Source organism: Diaporthe citri (assembly GCF_014595645.1).
Source record: "Diaporthe citri strain NFHF-8-4 chromosome Unknown scaffold_5, whole genome shotgun sequence".
NCBI lineage: Eukaryota > Fungi > Ascomycota > Sordariomycetes > Diaporthales > Diaporthaceae > Diaporthe > Diaporthe citri.
Window position 1 is genome coordinate 5,340,582 of NW_025064850.1, and position 21,179 is coordinate 5,361,760.

Consider the following 21,179-nt stretch of genomic DNA (forward strand, 5'->3'; position numbering starts at 1 on the left):
TTTCAAATTCCGGGCGGCTTCGTTCCTTAACGATCAGACATCCAGCGTCTTCGCAGCGTATCGATAATTCCTCAAATCATGTCCGACCTGGGGAACGCTATCACATCGGCGCCAGAGTCGCAGCCACTGTCGCAGTTCTCATTCTCACTTTTCATGAGACTACCCGCTGAAATTCAACTGGAAATTCTGTCCCACTGCCAACAGAACGACCTCGTCTGCCTTTCCCTCTCGTCACACGCTCTCCGCGCCCTGACGCTCCCCTTGATTCCGGAACGACTCTGGCTGTTATCATATGACCAAACACTCCCCCAAGAGGCCATTGAGTGCACATGCGGCGAAAAGACAATGTCAGGTGTTGCCCAAAACGCCCGGGCGCACCGCAAACGGCATCACTCTTACGAAAACCGAGTCGACCTGAACAAGCCGTATAGCTCGCGTACTTATCTAAGGTGCCACGACTTTTCGTTCTGTCGCAAGTATCCCACCGACCACGCGGTATGTCGGATACCCCGATGCACACACTGTGCGTGCACCACCTGTCCGCTACACGTGAGACTGCGTGGCTGGATGGGTGAGCGGAGGTTCTGCCATGACTGCCGCCAGTTTACGACACGCCCGCGCTCAGGAAAATATAAGGGGAGATGTGAGTTTCACATGCTACATGCTCATTTTGATTCAGAGTTCTTTACTGATGCTAATAACTCGCCAGGCTTACATGGGCGGCCCCCCGTCCGTCGTGTGCCCAACAACCGCTGGACGTATAGGAAGGGTCTGTCCTATGGTAGACGCTGGTGGCGGATGTGGGGAACCTGGGGCAAGGATAGCTGGGGTTATCCAGAGGGAGACAGGACAGCGGATGTTAGTAGAAGACGAAATGCGAGAGTCGTGTAGAGGGGCTCATTGATAAAAATGTCTGCATTCCAGAGATTTCTTACATAGCACACCAAGATTGTCCCATAATTCATGTGCGGCTTCGGGTTAAATTGTTGAGACAACTTCGAGCAAGCAGAGTGTTTAACGTGCATCCGTCAAGGCGCCTCGAAAGGTGGAACCTACGTGGTCCACGACTTCTCTGGAAACTGGGTACATGTCCGCCAGGCAATCTTTGACGCAAGGAAGGCGGAGGGAAGCTCCTCAGCTGCGGAAAGCAAGCCTGAGGTCTTACTATAGAGACTTGGAGAAGACTTCCCGGCCCCCTAGCGCGACCCGACTTTCTACGATGGCCTTTGAATAGGCTGGGAAGACCACCAGTCTAGACCTTTATGCCCTGTAGGATGCCGGTTGCGGTGCCGGGCGCCGGCACCTACATGGAGTCATTGGAAGAAGTTTCCGCTATTCAACGAACAGACGGATATCATTTGACTTTTCCGAAGATAAAAGTCCCCGTGACTGGTTTTACACCCTATCGTATTACAAAGTCTGCGTTTAGTCTCCGCTTCTCCGCGTCTCGGCATGCATTGTTTTTGTCATAGGAACTGCCTGAAGCCTGTTTTGGTCCCAATGCCGGCAATGTGGGTGATAAAGCGAAGTGGGTGATGAATCAAAGTGTAGGAGGCAGAGGGAAGTTGTCTAAGTTCAGTGGCGAGTCCTTTTCCGTTGGGTGTGAATGCATAACCGGTAAATAATTTTTTGGCCCCACTGTAGGAGCTATTTAATGACTCCGTGAGTTCACAGGAAACAGAACAACACTTTCACGAAATACTGGGTGTGTCTTCGCCAACGTTTGTCAAGATGAGTTCAACGCTGCTGCAATGCCTTTTATCCTTGGCGCTCTTAGTTTGTGCAAAGGCTTCTTTTGTATTCCAACTCAATGGCACGTCGTATTACTCACCGGACGAAGCCGTTGGGAATCTGGCGCCAGAATGGACACAGTTTATTCATCATCCTACACCAGGAACACTTCTCTCCTTATCATCGAACTGGACTTCTATCAACGCGGATCAACTCGAAGTGATGGTAGCAGACTTTGCAAAGAGTGATGACGTTTTTTCGTCTTATTTCCTCTCCATGGTCGCTATCAGTGACAGATCCAACCAATTATCAGAGGATGCAGAGCAGTATCTTCATGCCATGAGAGCTGCGGTCCTATACTATTCTGGTCCGAACCCATCTCCTCCGTCCGGACCTTACTTGTTTCACCCATCTGGAAAGATCACCAGGGTTTATCGGCTATACAGGGACCACAACTTTGCGTTCGAGACGCCCGTGACTGAGGGACTGAATGGCTCTTACGTGTCCGTGACCGGAGCGGTTGAAACCGACGCCAACGGAGCACTGAGCATTGCTGTTCCTTCGAGGCTGTACTATCCACCTCCGTCCAGGGAGAAACCCCTATCTGGCAAGCGACTAGTAGTCAAGGATAACTACGATCTCAAGGGTATCCGCACCGTTGCCGGTTCGCGCGCCCTTCGCGAGTTGGACGACCCTGCAGGCGAAAACGCACCGAGTTTACAGAAGCTTATCGACTTGGGCGCAGTTGTCATCGGAAAAGTAAAGACAACTCAGGTAGCGCTGGGCGAGGTCCCCGCGTAAGTTTTGACTGCTCATGCAACGGATCCATGTACCCCTGAGTCCATGGCTCTAACCTCACTAGTGACTTCGTTGACCAGCTTGCCCCTTTCAATCCCCGCGGCGACAACTACCAAAGCCCTGCCTTCTCTTCCTGTGGAACTGGCGCCGGCGTGGCCTCGTACGGTTGGGTCGACTTCGGCACGGCAAGCGACACAGGCGGCTCGATCCGACTACCATCAAAAGCCAACGGCCTCTTCGGCCTACGGCCGACAAATGGAAGTCTTCCACCGATGCGCATTCTACCGCAGTCTCCTATCTTCGATGTTCCGGGCCTTCTATCACGTTCGGCTTTGCTTTTGCAAACCGCATACACAAACTGGTTCCCTAGCAAGCCTTATGCACATCTCCCACGTCGAATCATTCTGCCAACCGAGTTCTGGCCGACGGAGAACGCGACATCTATGCCTGTTTTTGAGTCCTTCCTGTCTCAATTATCAACGTATCTTAACGCCACAATCGACGAAGTGAGCACCAACAGCTCTTTCAAGTTACACGCGAATCACTCCGAGGGCATACAACCCTACCTCCAATCGGCATACTCGAACATAACAAACTTCGACCAAGTAAGACTCTGGTGGCAGCCTTTCAACGCCGCGTATCAAGCCAAATTCGGGCGATCACCTTACATAGGTCCCGTGCCCGCATCGCGTATCGAGCGTGGAGAAACGCTCACCCAAGACCTGTATGACGATGCTCTTACCCGAGTGAACACTTATCGTGATTGGTTTAGCTCGCATGTATTGCCAACTTGCGAGTCTGCCATTCTCATGTATCCTCTCGGCGCCGGCCTGGAAGAATACCGCGATATTTACCCGGAACCACCCAGCGCCGTATTCGGCGGTAGCTATCCTGCGACTTTCATGAGCGTGTTGTCGGGGGCTCCTGACTACGCGGTGCCCATTGGTGAGCGAACTTATTATTCGAGGGTTACGCGGCGCAACGAGACATTGCCGGTAACGGTGGGCATCATGGCGGCCGCTGGATGTGACAAGATGTTGGTGGACCTTGTGGCTGGCATGGCAGAGTTAGGGTTCTTGCCAGGCGAGGTAAAGACGGGGCGAGCGATATACTGAAAGGATGGGGAGAGTCTTGCAGAAGGGAAATTTATTTAAACAAACTGAGCGTTTGAGAACAGCGTCCCTGAGACGATGCTGCAGTAGGAGCTGAGACTTGGGTACACTTGACGTAGAAGATAGATGACTACTAAATCCTTAAGTCACAAGCATGTACAGCCAGCAGAGACTCAACGATGGATTACTTCCAGAATGTGTTGTGCTGCAACGCCACGGCCTTCTCCTTGTTGTGCTCGCAGTTTTCAGTTGACGTGCTTTCTCCCGAGTCTTACTAGAACTAGATCCAATGAACACTTCTTTCAGAGAAGACTTTATCATATAAAAATTAAATAAAGTGCTGTAAAAACATAATCTCTATTTAAAAATGGTGGATTTGGGTGGGAATTTGCGTGACTGTCCTGAGACTTTTTCCATGTCACTATACAGTACAACTGACGTATGAATCCCCTGACGACTGTGGTCCAAACCCTCGCCAACAACCATCCAATAATCCTGCATGCAGCCAGCTTGCCGCCTCAAGAGAAAAGGCATGAAGAAGCTATCCTTGGTTCTAGACCTTACATGGGTAGTTTGTTGATTAGTTTAAGGACCCCCTGGCAATGGGCCAATTACCTTGCGCCCCATCTACTAGTCCGTGATGGCTGCAGCACAGCTGAACTCGGTGGCGTCTCCCGAGCTGAATTTGATGGCTTCTCACGAGCTGATCAACCGGCAAGGGTCTAGCTGTCTTTACTTGTTGTCGCAGCCGTGCTTGCCTATAAGTTCTATGAGAAAAGCAATGCTATGTTTGTTCTTCCCAAAGTCGTTCACATCAACAGAAGACATCTGCCTTGTCTCGATTCCGGTGCTACTGAATGAACAGCACGCGTTGCGATGGCGTCGTCACCAGCTCCAAGTGAGAACGAGGAGCGAAATCAATCACTGGCACCAGCACCAACACTATCAGCGCTACCACTGCCAGACCTGCCAGTAATTTTGGATGCGCCATCAGCTCAACGAGGTTCATCGGAGTCGCAGTTCCAAGAAGCAACCTCATCGCTGCCGCCATTGCCGCTACCATACCCGTACGATGCAGCAGAAGAGTCTTCAGTCAAGGCTGCTCAGACTTCGGAAAGACCAAGCGTGACAGCAGCCCAACAGCCTTCCAGCTACCCCCAATATCAGCCTGCTTCATTTAACAGATTCCCATACCAACAACCCATATCAGCTCAACCATATGACTACTATGCGGCATATCCGGCGAACAAGCCACCTGGCGCATTCTCAGCAGAGCCTTATGCTCCTAATCCAACATCGCAGGGCCATGCCTATCAATCTGCTCCGCCGCCTATGCCTGCCCAGGGCTATCTCCCTCCACAGTCTGTGCCATATTATGGAACAAGCACCCAGAGTGCCCCATATCGCCCGCACCAACTTCCACAGAGCTACTACACACCATACTCGGCCCCGCCAAATGCGCAAGCCTCCTCAGGCAATGCTTACTATGGAGGCAGCTACGAGCCACCTCCGGTACAAGCAAACCCTTACGCACCGCCGCCTGGGGCCCCAGGTGTAGAACAAGGTCGGTACGATGCACCGGCACAGGAGTACTCTAGTTATCCACTACCCCAAGCCGGATTGCAGCAGCCACCTCTACAGCAGCAGCAACAGCCCTCGACAGCTGCATATCAACGGCCGACAACCCAAGTTAGGCCGGAGGATCTCCCCGACGGAGGTGCAGGGGAACAGCCCAGCCTCAAAGACAGCGCTTTGTTCAGGGTCATTGTACAAGACGGCAGCACAAGCAACTCATTTTCCACAGCGGATGCGCTCGCGAGATATCTCCGCATGTACCCCGAAGCTGTCAACGACCAAGGATGTCGGGTATTTCGATATGGCCCAAATTGTCCCACGAGGCTGCTGATGCCCTTGTTTGAGCATCTGGATTTCTCTAGATTCTCACAGTATCCCTACGGCCTTCTAGGAAATAACGTCGTGTCTGATGCTTGGGGTAGTGGCTCTTGTACCTGTAAGCGCTGTGTTGACGGTCAGCTTTGCGGCCACTATATGCTCCATAAGAACTTCAAGTTCTACCTCCAGCTCGAGTCACGACCTTCGGATGAGGTATACAGCTCCCCTAAGATTGAGACAACCAACGGAGTGACCAGCATTCGCTTTGGCACAAGGTAATTCTTCGACCTCTTGCAACTCCTTTGCTACCGTTGTTACTTGGAGGCTTGCTAACGCTATTGCTTCTACTTAGCTGTGTTAACTTCTACCATGCCGACTGGAACTTACAATTATTCCGATTCCGCTGTCGGACTCTTGAAACAACCCTTTTCGCATACGATGCACTCGTGTATCAAAACTACGATATTGAAGTGAAAGCCAGAGCATCTCCACTCGATTACATATTCCAGCAGCTCGAATACATGCTCGAGAATTGGGAAGCTATTCTCTTGGCATCCTCAAGTTTTCTGAGCTCATTCGTAAGTTGGAAGGCTTCTCAAGATGTGTGACACTCAGACTGACAAGGGCGTGGTTTGACAGCGTGTGGAGGTGCTAGAGGAACGCCTTGAGACCGACCGCAGCATTGTACGGACCCTGGTTCTTGCTGCACAGCACTGGGAAGAATTCCGCTTGGTCTTGAAGACGCAGCTGCAACGAATCGCATTCTTGAGAGATGTGTATGGCGACCCAAGATGGGCAGAAGACCGCATCAATAACTTCGAAACCATGGCGATCGCAAACGGATATGTTCAGAGATTTGAGAGGATCGACCTCAGAATCTCAGCAGAACTGCTGCAAGAAACTGATGCACTTATACAGCGGGTCACAAATCTCATCTCCATTGATGAAGGGTATCGATCAAGGGACCAGAATGACAGCATCAGAAGGTTAACTTGGATCACGGCAAGTCATTCAAAAAGTGCCCTCTCATGGAATCATGATCTAACGTTGCCACAATCAAGTTCATTTTTCTTCCACTTCTGTTCACTTCGGTATGAGATTTGTCTACTCTCTTCTGCTTGTGTGACACCTTCTAATCATCATCAGGCCCTTTTTAGCATGCAGATTGACGTCTTCGCGACTGCTTCACCCTGGCAATTTTACATTTATGTGTCACTTGTGCTGATGCTTCTGGTCTTCTCTGGATATGGTGTGCTCAAATCAAGACGTCGCATGGTGCTTTACACTAAAGCGATCTTCCTCTCACTGGTTGCAATCCCATTGGGTTGCATTGCATTGATGATCCAATGCTCTCCGGCCTACCGCAAACAGAACAAGACAAACCGTGATGTCGAGAAGCAACAGGAAGCATCATCCGAGGAAACTGCCACAATGTTGAAGTGGGCAGCCAGTTCCAATAACCTCCAGGCACTGAAAAACATCATACACGGCGAGTCTGGCAGGGAAAGACCAGGACCTGATGCGTTTGGTGTGGCTTTGATTGCAGCAATCCAAAATAATCATGTCGAAGCGGCGAAGCTCATCATCAACAACAAGGAAGGCCTTCAGTATCGAGACGACCAAGGAGCTATGCCTCTTCATTGGGCCGCCAGACGGGGCCACGTTTCAATCTGCCAGGAGCTTCTGCAGCTAGGTGTTCCTTTGAACGAAGAAAACGCTGCAAGAGAGACGGCCCTAGACTGGGCCATGGAGGGCGGCGACGACGCAACTATCAATTTCTTGCTGAAAGGGGAGAAGCAATACACTCGTGTCGACACCCTCGATATGCAGAGCATCCACTTCAGTGCGCGGATGGGAGACCTGGACATGGTCAAAAGTCTATACAAGAAGACGAAAACTTTGGAGATGCGTGACGCGCGAGGTCAAACTGTCTTGTTCCATGCGATCAAGGGTAAACAATTGGCAATTGTTCAATGGCTCTTGGAGGAAGGCAGAGCCAACGTCGGAGCTGTTGACAAAGAAGGACTCACGGCGCTGCACGTTGCAGCAGATATGAGTGACGCGGACAGTGCCAGACTTCTGATCGATCATGGCGCCAATGTCAATGCGCGGTCGAATCTCCACTTGACTCCATTACACATGATAACCAACGCAGCTGGACACCTTGTGCTGTCGCTCCTCGTCGGGAACGGCGCGATCGTTGAAGCAGAATGCAAACATGGCGACCAACCTTTGCACAAGGCGGCGAGTGCCGGCGAAGAGGGCACACCAATCCTCAAACTGCTTTCGCAGTATGGTGCAGACTTAGCGGCGAAAGGCGCATCTGGCAATACCGCCGCACATTGTGCTGCTGCTTGCGGGTGTTCGAAGACACTCGAAGTATTGGTTGACGAGTCGATCGACATCAAAGATTGCCGCAACACAGCTGGCTATACACCTCTCATGGTAGCTGCCCAGGCGAGAGCCACCGATACGATGACCTATCTTCTTGGCAAGGGGGCTAGTCCTAACGTCTCGGATGCCCAGGGGCATTCCCTTGTGGAACTGAGCGTTGGCTGGGGCGACCCCCTTGTCATATCGATCCTGCGAAACCACGGCGCTGAATTCGGGGATCTCCCGGATGACAAGACACACCCAGTCTGGGATGCTATAAGTGACGGTCAGACGCGCAGAGCAATGGAGCAACTCTTGGATGCCGGCTTGAGCATGGAGTACGCGCGGGGCGGCGTCACCCTATTACAACATGCGCTTGAAGCGGAGAACACGGAAGTATCCACGCTACTTCTGGAACGTGGCGCCTCCGTCGACACAAGAGATCGATACGGCTGGTCAGCTCTACACTCCGCCGCATTCGCAGGAGTTGTATCTCCGCTGCTTCTTGTACTGCAGCGTGTGAGTGACCGCGAGCCAAAGGATAACCAAGGCTGGACGCCTTCCGATCTAGCCGCCTTTTATGGACACAAGGAGGCTATGTCTGTGTTGGATCCAAAGGGTAAGATTGAGAAGTTTGTATGGATGAAGGAGCCTGACCAGACGACGTTCTGGTCTCAGCACTCTGATGTTGGAGTAAGAGACTTTGCATACTCTGAGGCGGGATTTCAAGAGAGGCATAACAAAGGGTTGGTCTTTGAGGCACCGGGAGATTAAGACCAGGCTTAGTTTGAACAATCGAAAACCGGAGATGCAGGCTCAACACTAAGCAGCGTAATCTTGTCCCTTAAAATTCTTTAAAAATAATCCTAAAACTTATCGCAATTATTATGAAACTGATACAAGTTAAGTTAAAAGTATATATGCCTGAGATCCCGATAAGTTAAATTTTAATCTAATATATGAATATAAATAGTTTAATAGCCCTGCTATAAATAGAAAATCAACTTTAACTATAATAAGCAAGTTTATCTCAAAGTAAGGGTAGCACGTAAGTATAAGTACTTTAGTGAAAGCAAAAGATTACAGCTATTAAACTAGATTAACATATTCGTTATTATGCTTGAAAAGCATGAGGTTTATTCTAAGTAGGTTGAAATGCTCAAGGCAATCAACTCAAGGATTAACAACGCGAAGAGGCTTAAACTGACCTTCGATGTTATAACCCCCCATATATCCGCAGTCACAGTCACTGGAACTCTCCAATTATTTCACGACTCACTGCAGGTACTTTCTGACGAAAGCAGCCCCATTAAATTCCCAATCGGTAGTTCCCACTCTTTTTGGTGCAGGGGTTGGTTGCCGGTCCAGCGGGACAGGAAGCCGGAGCCGATCGCAATGGAGTTTTGCGGCGTTGACTTGGTTGTTTTGAAACTGACGTCAATTTCAACAGCATACAAACTCCTATGTCGATCTACATTCTGGTTGAAATAAGCATGATCACCAGTTGGGTAGCATAGCTAGTGTATAGGAACACAGAATTTTGATGCATTCTCATTTTAGTCATTCGGACTTGCAAGTTATCAAACCAACATTGCAAAAGATTATTGTCGCCCAGCGATCCCAGAGTTTTAGTTGATATTTGCAAAAAGAGTGGAAGAATCAAATGCAAAGACGCTGATGAAACACTTGCTCCAGAACTGAATTACTTACCTCCTCAGGTCACAAACCATTACCCGACAACAAATCTACTTTCCTCGTTCTTGGAGAAAACCGCTTCGCAGAATTAATAACGCGGGGATATGCTTCTTACATAAATTGTGCTCTAAGTTTGGGGGCTGTATGCGCGTGGCGGCTTCGAAATTGGCTCCTGCACCTCAAATATGCCAGCTTCGACTGAGGCATTGTCTGCGCGACTTTGGGTTCTGCCAGTGTTTCGGCATAACATGACAGATTTGTAAATGAATAAGACAAAGCAGACGGTGCCAGCCACTGCGAGGAGGCACCAAAACCACAGAGGTAAATGAGCTGGCGCAGTTGCTTCCCCAAGGGTGCTTCTGATCAGTATAGACCTGTTTGTGGGTAGGAATGGTGCCATCTTCGGAACGAGCTCGCTTAGCTGGGAACGAAATTTTCAGAGAGATTTGAAAGCTTATGGGAAGCTGTACCTGACAGATCAGATGTCCAGCAATGCGTAGGGATACAAGCGGAAGGACCGAATATTTAGCATTCTTGTTAACAAAGAAATTTCATCTTGTCCTTGTTCTTTCATTAATTAGCTGAGCTGGTCAAAGATGTTTAGGATTCTTATTATTGTGTCTTGGTCTCCTGTGGGACATGATTGTTCTAATACAATACTACAATGGTTCAGTTTCATACAAAGAAGTTTTGCCATAACAGAACAGAAAAGAAATGATCATCTTTGAAATGCTGTACACTCCCGTCTGGTCCTAGCAGCAATGGCTTACAGTCCTATTGACTCTTGCGAGGTTATCGACCTATGGATCCGATAAAGGCATCGGCTACGGACGGTGGCCGTTTTGTCGGTTACGGTCGGTAACGGGCCCCTGGTCCCGGTAATGGACGGTATGGTTGGTGTGGATAGATCCATGCGCATTGTCTCTAGTCGGCCCAACAACGAAGCCATCATGAGGATATTCTGAATTGAATCTCGCTGCAAGTCGAGTCTAGAAAGTTTTGTTCGGCAACGGATGTTAGCATGCCATGCAGGCAGGGCACCTTCGTGACGCGGCTACGGAACATGATCATCATGATTCGGCTTCATGTCAGTTTAGCGGGTGCGCCTATTCTGACCCAAAGTTGAACAAGTATATAAATTCCCTTTCTCTGATTCATATAAGATGTACTTCACTTCGAGAACAACAATTTCCAACCATATTGCTGGGGACGGAACATTTAGCGCAAGACAATTCAAGCCAAGCTCCACCCTGTCTGCTAACACCACAGAAACCGTCACCTCGCTCGCCATAGCTCCCCAGATCCAGGAATTGAAATCTGGTTTCGGTGTTATCGTTGAAGGCTTGGACTTTGCTGAAGGCGTAACCAAGGAGAGCTGTCGCTTGATAGAGGAGTTGGTGAAGAAAGTAAGCATACTAGCCATTACTCCATGACCCTATTCACTGATGGATCCAACGCAGTACGGCGTGGGACGACCTTGATGAGGAGACTAAGAAGGAATTCCTCGAAAATGACTACATCGGTTGTCATTCCATTCTGCACTCGAAGAAACTGGCTGCTGCTGAGCACTTCGCAGACACTGAGCCCGCCGATTACCCTATGGGCCGTCACAGGGTAGCACAGAAGCATGAGAGATCTGGCCGTATGACTCTGTACATTGCCATGCATATTCATCATATCGAGGATCTTGACACTGAGGCTTCCAAGAGACTCTTCGATAAGCTCTTCAGACATGCTACGCAAGAGAAGTATCGCCTTATGGTTGAATGGGAAAATGTTGGAGACCTTGTTATCTGGGACAACACTTGCACCATGCATAGGGCAGTGGGTGGTGAATTTGCCTTCAAATACAAGAGAGACATGAGACGTGCTACTGTCCACGATGACAGCAGTCAGGCGTGGGGTCTAAATGAACACGTAGACACTCAACAAGGTCTTCCTTGAATGGGCAAGCTCGGTCCGTCGTGGAGGAGGTTGTATGCAGTAAGAAGGGAAATATCTTTTGGTCAGTATATAGAACATCAAGCCAAACTGGAAGAGCAAGTAACGAAGTTATGGATGGACGTTAAATAATGCTGATTTTACTTAACTACCTAATATTGGATCCCCTTGCAGAAATAATCTTCTTCTCCCCAAATGATTTATGCTTTCTCTTTTAAGATATTTAAAACTGCCACTCTTTTTCACTCTTTTTATTTCTTAGGAATGCAACCTCTGCAACTTATATAAACCCTATATTTCTTTAAATATTAAATAAAAAGTTTAAGGTTAATTTAAGTTGCTAATTATTGCTAAGTAAAATTTTCACAATAAGAATTAATTATATTAATATTTGGAACTTACACAAGATTAAAATGTATTAGACCTTAACTCGTTTAAAATGGCTCACAGAGACTGGAGCGAATCATGATGAGGAAACTATGAAGAACAGGAGTCTCCTAGCATTCGCTGTTGGGATCAGGCAGAGGATATTATTCTTCCATCAATAATGCTGCTTGTGCCGTCCTGTCGTTGCTCTGCAGCAGATCCACAAACTCCACCAGGGACTAGCCAAGCAGGAACTCCCTCACGTACTCGTTCTCGAGGTACCATATGTCTGCTTCCAGCGTCTGCAATTTGTGAAGCCTCCTCTCATCTTGGGTCTCATACTTGACCAGAATGGCTCGACTAGGCCAACGCCCTTCTTTTATCTCAACCACCGCCAGCCAGTCTCCCCTCCATTCCTCGCCTTCGGGCACTCCACTGTCAAATTTCTGTTCAAAATCTCTCCCGCCTTCCCGATTTTTACAAAAGAATCTGCGGCCACTTTCTTCGAACCTGTCTGGTCTCCTCTGCATGTGGAACGTGACTGCTTGCACCTTGCACAGCCCCTCCGGTGTGAGCTGTATGGGTTGGAGCTCCGTAGTCCCATCCCACCTCCTCCTTTTGGTAGACATGTACCTCCTTTCCGTTCCTGGCCTGGGGCATCAGCATCTTCCCATTTGCTGTAAGCTGGTTTCTGCCAGGAGTATGTCAGATGACACTAGCCCCATATCTGCAGCTCTTCCTACTGCCTCCTCAAATCCTATACCGTACTCTAAAGCCATTGCGTCGCCACCTCGCAACAGGCCAAGCATCCCGTACACCCTGTCTTCTTCTAGGCTGCACTGTCGTTGCCCTGTGACCCTCCACAAGTCGTCAAAATAGTCATAACTTGTCTTGGCATAATCTGTTGCCGTCAGTATTATCGAATTCCTCAAGATGTGGTTGGGGAGGGCTGGACATTGAAAAGTTGGCTCCTTCGCAACCACAACGGTTATGGTTTCCGCTTTCCTACGCCACGCTGCATGCACATGTCCACTCGCATATCCTGAGAGAAAGCTCAGCGAGCGGGCTACCGCCAGCTCCACTGCGCTCTTCACTTCGCTCCTCCCCACGAACACGGTCCTGCCAGAGAGCGATGCCTCCTACATTGTCCACACCCTTGATGCCCATTCTTTTTCCTTCAATGCCCTGATTTCTGAGACGGTCCTTACAGATTGCTCCTTGCCCATGACAGAGCCAGCTAGTTCCCAGGTGAACGTTGTTGACCACTCCGGAACCATCACGTAAGTGATCGCCGCCTGTGCATAGTACTCCCTCATCCTTTTTATTTCGGTCCTCTTGTCAGCCTCCGAATCCTGGATTATACACTTTTGGTCTATCCAGGCGTAAGTCAGTCCAACTCGCCCCATCACACTCCTTATTTTGCACAACATTTCCTTCATGTCTTTCCACTGGCCCCATGCATATGACACGGCGGCATATTGTACAAGCTGCTTTGGACACACCACCTGTCCAGACTATACACGGACTAATCTTGATGGCTGGCCCACAGTGCAGCGGAGTGGGATCCCCTTGAACGCTTCCGTCCAATCCGGACATGTTCTCTCAAGCTCCCTTGGCCATGCGGCCCAGTCGTGGCCTGGGACAACAAAGCTTTTGCTGGTCTTGCCGATAGCTTCCAAGGAAGCATCCTGGCCTTTCAACTCTACTTGGACCCTGGGCCTCACCTCGTCTGGGCCTTGTTTGTTTACTGTTGAGTCGTCTTCGTGTTGCGTTCCGGCTTGATTCCGGCTGAGTCCCTCCACCCTCTCTGGCGCCTGATCCACTTTGTTCGGCCCGAGGTTCTGTTCCGTCATTGGTGTACTAGGACGTGCGTCCATCTCTAACTTCGACGCCTACTTAGACTCCGGTGTGGACGTTCGTTATTGTGAACTTTTCGTTGGTGGGGTTGTGCTTAGTTGTTCTCAGAGGCTCCACAGGCGTCTCTTTGTGAGCTGGGGTGTTTTTGATGTGCTTGTCGCTGTTGTAGTATGTGCTGCAGTCTGTAGGGATGCTTGAATGCCGGTGAGCGAAACCGACTGAAAGTGGAGCCGTGAAAATTTCGATCGTCGGAGTTGAAAGAGAGGCAAAAGTGCGATGGTCGTGTCCATCTGCTTCTTTACTAGTACGAGTCTGATTTTGCCTGCGCTCCCCGGGGCGGGATGCGGCCCCATTCTCTTGCCGCAGAGCCGCACGCGTATCTCCAACCTTTCAGATAACTCGAAATACCAAGTGTATGCTAGAAGTAGACAGGAATCGACGGCAGGACTTCAAGGTCATCTAGCCCTCCAATTCAGTAATAGGCACTGTCGTCGGGTAGTTTTACGCGGTCCAGGCATACCAATTATAGACAATCCGAGACAAGATTGAGGTCAGCGCATTCACAAAAATTATTAATTATAGCCCTGCCGAAGTAAATGTATGCGATGGGAAGAATGTTTACCTGGCCATTGGAATTATAATATGATCATACAAGACAGCAATAGGGATGATATGACATGGATATTACCTGCTACCGGAAGTAGCAAGTACCCGGGCCCCCTCTGTCACGAGGCATCCGGAATGCGAAGAGACGTCCCTCCGAAGACACACAAACCCTAGGCAGCTCTTTCACAGACTTGCGATGACGAACAGCAACATAATAAGATATCACTAGCTGTTTTTCGAGACCAGAGCCTGGAAATCCGCATTCTGCCCTTGGGCAAAGTCCTGACTCCAGTAGCCGAAATTATCATGAACGCCAAAGGAAGATGTGTTAGAGGACGGCGTTGACGGAGCGGCCGTGGCGTACGCGTAGGCCAGCCTGTTGGAGCCGCCTGGGTTGAGCGTTGTGGTCGAGCCCGAGGTGGTGGCCCAAGAGGTGCATCCGCTGCACCTCAGCGTCACCTGCCAGTGCGTGGAGTTGACCTTGGTCCCGGTCTTGAGGACTTGAAGCGTCTCGCCGGTGTACGCAGTTGGCATAGAGCGTCCCCTATAGAACCAGTCAGTATATTGAGAGAAGTCCCGAGGACGGAATATGGAAAACGCACTTCGTCCACCGGCTTGACACTGTGACAGAGTTTCCGTTCGCCCATGCCATGGTCAAGGGGTTGTTGAGCATGGTCCCACCCCAAGCGAGACCAAGCCAGCCCACGTTCTTCAAGGCTGTCACCTGTAGAACGACGTCATATGGAGCCGCGGCCGGATTAGGGACGGCGGTTCGGAAACTGATGGTACTGGGGCTGTTATACTGGTATTGCGCATTGTACTGAGAAAAGGTGAAGCCCGTGTCAGGGTCTTTGAAAACAATGCTGTCGGCCGCCGAGGCTACATGGGATGATGAAATCTGATTAGAGACGCCTCTGAGGGTGGTGCACAGTCAAAGGTGTTCGTACCTGTCCCCAGTATTGAGAGGGTGTAAAGGAGGACAGACAACCAAGACATTGTCACGCGCCGTGTCCAAGGGTTCTCCTGGTTATGAGATGACTGCAGAAGCTGCAGAAGTTGTAGGACGCGAGAAGGGCCGCAGGCCTTTAGATGAAGAGCGACTTGGATGAGGAGCCAGTCTCAGGAACCATTAAACGATAGATGGAGGCACTCCTGGATTAAATTGATTTCCAAAGATCTGATGTGTGATTTGGCCACCCTGGCGTGCTTGGTTGCAGGAGACAAAAACGATCAGATGCGCGATCCCCAGAGCACTTTGCTCATCTCGAATTTAATGAACCACCCGCATGTAGATTCTCGTCCAGGACGTGATAGGGAGGGTAAATGCTTCACAATATAGGATTAATTACTTTTACACGTGCGCAGACATCGGTGCCACCCACCTGCCAGATACATAGCTGCAATCGGGATACCTACGGTGTGCACATCCAGTATTGGCCAATTATGCACCTGCCCTCAGGACCAGAAGCATGCCTCTATGGTCAGTTGACATGCAAACTATCAGCGGCAGATGTTCAGACTTCTTCCAGAGAACAGGTCGCCAGTAGTGTCGGACTTCGGTCACCTGCTTCTAGGCCTTCCCCAACCTGCTTAAGCAGGCCTCGAAGAACGCCAAGCCGTCTGATAGGGTAAAAGGTGACGAATCAAATGCGAGTAAAATGTAATTGTCTGGACAGATCTCCATTATATCAGTGGCTCTATGCCCTAGAGATGTGACGGCTGGCTAAATCCAGTCTCTCAGGTTGACATTCAATCGGAGGTTCTGCCGCCGCCATGAATCCGAATGATGATTCTGGCAGCGATGTCATTCCAAAATTAGAATTGTGTCCCGTTGCATTTTGACAAGCTCCAATATATCAATATCGCTACCATAGAACGTCCATGTTCGGCACTCGTGTCCGGGTAAATTGTGCTCTGGCCTGCACTGTTACCGCTTGGGAAGTAGAATGGAAGAGGCCCATTCAACGACATGGGGATTCAAAATGCTAGGAGGAGGTTTTAGCGGCAGATGCCAGCGGAGCGTGCCAGCGGAGCAGAGACTGGCTCGCCAGAGGCCTCGAGCTACTTTCCAGAAGCACGGCAGACTGACTCTCGGAGGAACGGGGATCGAATGGCTGGAACCATTGACTTGCGAATCAGGCGAAGTGGAAAGAGGATTTTCAACGGGGAAGTAGACGTGCGTTCATGGAGCCGTTGATCCGAGCTTTGAGGAGGCTCCTAGACCGGTCCTACAATTGTGGCCGAGCCGGAGTCCTGTCCCCGCATACACCACAGAACAAATCACACGGTAACACCCCGACGATCATGGTGGAGATATCGACGGGGAGCTGCCTTAGTTCTCTAGTTGCATGCAAATAGATTAATTTGTCACGACCACTCATGAGCCAGTTTTGAGGGTCTGGTCGAGCCAAGTTCTATCTTGTTCCGAAGTGGTTGATCGTAGAAGCAATGCTGCACCAGAAAGCTATACTGCTCACTGTTGTAGTGGATGGGCAAATGTAAGACACTCTGCACTTGAATTTCGTCCTAGCCGCCAGTGTAGAATTCTAAGAAGGGCTTTAACCTGATTTAAGACGTGCTCTATCCAGGAACTACATATTCTGGTGATTTCCTCCCTTCGTTTTCAGCTGCTGACGAAAACGACAACCGCATAAGCCGAACATGGGGTACGATAATACTCCTCCCCCAAACACTCTCCACGTTTTCGTGCCTAGGCAGACTGCAGGTCGGAAACCCATATAAGATGTGGGATGCTTAGCCATGTCTCTCTTTCAATCACCCATACGCTAGCGGAAATACGAGTCAGCGTACGCCCACCCAGCTTCCACAGTACGCCCACCTAGCTTCCAGCGTTGGCCCACCCAGTACTTCCTTTTCTTAGTATTATATTAATAAGATTAGGTACTTTTTTAAGTTTACCCTGCATATAAAAAGCTAGGGTAGCTATTTTCCAATTTAAGCGATACTTTAAAAATACAAGCCTAAAAAGCTCAGAGCCCCCAGAGCGCCCAGAGGCCCCGAGGGCGTTGTGGGCCGCAGAGGGCGCCGAGGGCCGCAGAGGGCGCCGAGGGGGCAGAGGCCGAGGGGGCAGAGGCCGAGGGGGCAGAGGGTGCCGAGGGGGCAGAGGGTGCCGAGGGGGCAGAGGGCAAAAGGGTAGAAGTAACTTTTAAGTTGCGAATAGAGGGGTAGCTATAGGACCCCTTTGGAATAGCTATAGCTATGCTTTGTTAATAACCTTATAGTATTAATCTTTTATAGCGCGTGCAGCCAATTTCCTTATACTGGGTGGGCGTACTGTGGAAGCTGGGTGGGCGTACTGTGGAAGCTGGGTGGGCGTACGCTGACTCCGGAAATACGGCGACCAGATCCAAACGTTTCCTTTTCGATTATTGGAAGCCTCGTTCACGGGGTCCAGCTATATTAGACCTTTCATCAAAGATCAGGCTATCATGCAATAGCGACGAGGCAGCAGGTCAGACAAAAAATTTAGCAAGTATACAATTACACCCACGAAAAATCTGCTAGTACTTTCATTCAATATGATCTTCTCTGCCTGCGCCTCTCAACATGATGTGCTGTCCAGGTTTTGGGGACAAGGATCACACCCGTTAGTATGAATTTGCCTTTATTCAATTGATCAGTCTGCTGCTCGTAAAGCTCGTTTCTATTTGATAGTATCTAAGTATAAGGAATAAGTAGAAAATGTGCTTGATTAGTGAAGTCGTCAGAGGCCACGTAGGTAGTTTCGAGCCAGAAAGGGCTGGGACAGCATTCAATCTCCTTCACGATGGCGTGGCAGTATGGTCGACTGTTCTCATCCTCAAGGAAGACAATTTCTGCCGACGACATGGTCGAGATGCGCGTGGTAGAGTCCCTGAATCTCGTTTCAGGCGGGATTGCGGGCAGATGCTTGGGGAGAGATACGAATTCGACAAGATTGGACATTGGGCCTGACAAGCTCCTGAACTCGGGGCTGATCCTTAGCGATCCAGCAAGAAAGTGCTGAACAGAGCCAGTCTTGGTGGCTAAAGCAATGCTCAGCATGCCATTAGCGAACAACGTCCCGCGAATGTCTGAGGACTAATAACGGCTCTGCCTCATTGGCTTTCGTTGTAGAGACACTTAATCATGTCCCTTAACTCCACGTCTGCAAGCTGTTGGAATGGAGGGTTTTGAAAATGGAATTGTTTGCTCTCATTTCTGGATAGTCTTGACATTTATCCAGGAGCAGAGCCTGCTTTTATATCCCTCGCAAGCTCATCAACCCCGACTAAATCGGAAGTTGTAACATCGCGGCCAATAGACTTTGCTGCCGCAGGATTCAACTTGTCCAGGTCAGCCCCGAGATATTTCCCACTTCCGGGGGCGCTCTTACATCGCAGGGCCGGCGCTATTCGAATCAAATAGTCCGTTGACCTCGGACACTACCACAACTTTGAGGGTTGAGGATTACATCACTGCAGACGTTCAGTGACCATCGCAGCCCAGCCGGGGTTATGAATGTCCGGGCATCTTGGCAGTTGCTGAAGCTTCCTAAAGTGTCCAGGGTGCGAAGCCAGGTGTATTCTTCCACCAAGGCTATGTATGAGCTGAGCTGGGTATGAGAAGCCAAAACAGGCCCCCTTCGCTCGAACACAACTATCGAGATGGTGCACAAAAGGATATGTCTCATGCTCCTAATATCCTGTTGAATCACCCCTCGTCTGACATGTCTGACATGTCTCACAAGATGAGTGGCGTCCTAACATTTCCATGATCCAAGTCTACAGCCGGAGCTAGTGCATTCTTTAACGTAATGAAATCCTAGCCTTTCCGAGAATTCTGCGAGCTTATAAAACACGGGGCCCATGGCCTGTTCCGACTTGAGGAGAGCCAACTAAATCGAATCTTGCCAAAGGTTGAAAGAACATGGTTGGTTGCATGGGTTTTGAGCACGAGGACATTTACATTCACACCTCCAAATTTCATTCGTCTTCTGCCACCTTAAATTCGTTACTCGGCCCTCACTCATGCGACCAACCACTACGTGAATTAACCCGACAATATGCGTAACTCTCAATCTAAGCTTCCACCAGAGGTTACTCACTGGTTTGGTGTGCGGGACCAGCCGCCACCGGCAAAGCCACTTTGGATTTCACTCATCTGGGCTTTTGTCGGCGCATTTTGTGGCCTTTCACTTCTTCAGGCTGTGTTTGGTCATGCTTCATACTTTATTGAACGTGGTGTACCACAGCTGGTTGCTTCATATGTAGGTCCCAGCCGTCCCGTCCGTCCCTGTCTTGACATAACGTCATAGAACCATTTCTTTTTGCAGAATATATCAGCAAAGGGGCGAACCGTGCACCGCGTATTAATAGTATAGCTAATGATGACACTTCCCTATAGGGTGCCTCCGCTGTTCTCGTTTATGGAGTGCCTGAAGTACCTTTGGCCCAACCACGGGCTGTCATTGGAGGCCACTTTATAAGCGCGCTGGTAGGCCTCATCATCCTTGCCATCTTCCGAGCAGGTGGCCGCGGGAACGATAGCAACGACGGAATCGAAAGCAGCTTGAGCTGGCTGGCTGCTTCTCTAGCGACCTCTATCGCCATCGTATGCATGATGGTGACCAAGACGACACATCCTCCTGCAGGGGCGACTGCTCTCATTCCCATTCTCGACCCCAAAGTTTACAAGCTAGGGTGGTACTTCCTACCTGTGGTACTCCTCTCGTCGGTCCTCATGGTGGTGGTCGGACTTATAACAAACAACATTCAAAAGCGGTACCCGTCGTTTTGGTGGGAACCTGCGAAGCCACCTCAGCAAGGGCAGAATGAATCACCGACCCTCCCAACAACGATGCCAAAGACAGAAGGTTGAAAAGCTCTAAATTCTTTTAGAAATGGATCTAGACTAGACATAGGTCTCGCTGAGTATCTCGGAAGGAATATGTGGTATGATTGCGGACCATCGCATTCGAAAATACATGGCCGTCTCATATAAGCATGTTACATGGTCGCCAGCTCGGCACCACTCAATCAAGGGAAGCGTTGTGTCACAAGTCAGCATTAGTAGATGCCTATTCGCATTTTATATAGAATATGCATGAGAGAAGGATCTGCGATTGTAAGGATATTGTTCCCTCAAAGCTCAAATGCGCTCTTGGGGTGGTATACCGGGCTGTGTCAGAGCGGAAACATGTCTGTGGAAGTCGTGCTTCTTGTATTCGCACCAGCTATTCTCCCACCCAACGGGCGATGCCCTGAGATAATACAGCTTCTTTTAATCCTGCCTTGCTATGTCTTCTCGCTTGCTCGCTCGCCGTTCACGATCAGATCGCTAGTGACGAAATAAAACACACCGTGAAAGCAGGTCCTGATAGAAGCCGCTTACCAATGGAGAAAACCTGGCTTCCCTGACCCCGTCATATATGCATTGTTGATGTGAAGGTCTCCGTGCATGAAATAACTAGTCAAGATCTCCAGATGCATCAGACTGCCCCAGACCTTTGAAACATACACCGACACGGCTGCCATTCAGGAGGATTCTGTTAACAGTCAATTCAGACCCAGGATCTCCAGATCTAGGGGCACTACGGCGCGAAGTGAGAGGGCCAGGCTTTATCAACTCCAGGATGACGTGGCGCAAGCCGCCATTACTGGGATTCAGCTACTTCTCACTTGGTTTCCGACATTGCTCCCAAGTCTTTGCATGGAGGGGAGCAGGTTTCTCGATAGCGCATAAATTTCGGTCCACAGACAAAGTCTCCCCCCGGAAGGGGGAGGGGGTCGCCGAACGAGCCACCCTGCGCGAGAGGTCTTCGAGGAC

The 21,179-nt window shown here is 49.9% G+C and overlaps 4 protein-coding genes across 4 annotated transcripts; 3 read left to right on the forward strand and 1 right to left on the reverse strand.

Annotated features, from left to right (window-relative positions):
* Positions 1–2,070: 2,070 nt before the first annotated feature.
* Positions 2,071–3,644, forward strand: INS49_012004 (uncharacterized protein; the record flags this gene model as incomplete). Its single annotated transcript, XM_043172711.1, has 2 exons — positions 2,071–2,490; positions 2,610–3,644. 2 exons carry the CDS (start codon positions 2,071–2,073, stop codon positions 3,642–3,644), a joined length of 1,455 nt encoding a protein of 484 aa, XP_043024456.1.
* A 3,162-nt stretch (positions 3,645–6,806) lies between these two features.
* On the forward strand, positions 6,807–8,681 carry INS49_012005 (uncharacterized protein; the record flags this gene model as incomplete). Its single annotated transcript, XM_043172712.1, has 1 exon — positions 6,807–8,681. The coding sequence occupies one exon, from the start codon at positions 6,807–6,809 to the stop codon at positions 8,679–8,681; it is 1,875 nt and encodes a 624-aa protein (XP_043024457.1).
* A 2,084-nt stretch (positions 8,682–10,765) lies between these two features.
* Positions 10,766–11,546, forward strand: INS49_012006 (uncharacterized protein; the record flags this gene model as incomplete). Its single annotated transcript, XM_043172713.1, has 2 exons — positions 10,766–10,995; positions 11,063–11,546. The coding sequence occupies 2 exons, from the start codon at positions 10,766–10,768 to the stop codon at positions 11,544–11,546; spliced, it is 714 nt and encodes a 237-aa protein (XP_043024458.1).
* A 3,051-nt stretch (positions 11,547–14,597) lies between these two features.
* On the reverse strand, positions 14,598–15,368 carry INS49_012007 (uncharacterized protein; the record flags this gene model as incomplete). The annotated part of the gene is made up of 3 exons (XM_043172714.1): positions 14,598–14,916; positions 14,975–15,251; positions 15,320–15,368. 3 exons carry the CDS (start codon positions 15,366–15,368, stop codon positions 14,598–14,600), a joined length of 645 nt encoding a protein of 214 aa, XP_043024459.1.
* Between the last annotated feature and the right edge of the window lie 5,811 nt (positions 15,369–21,179).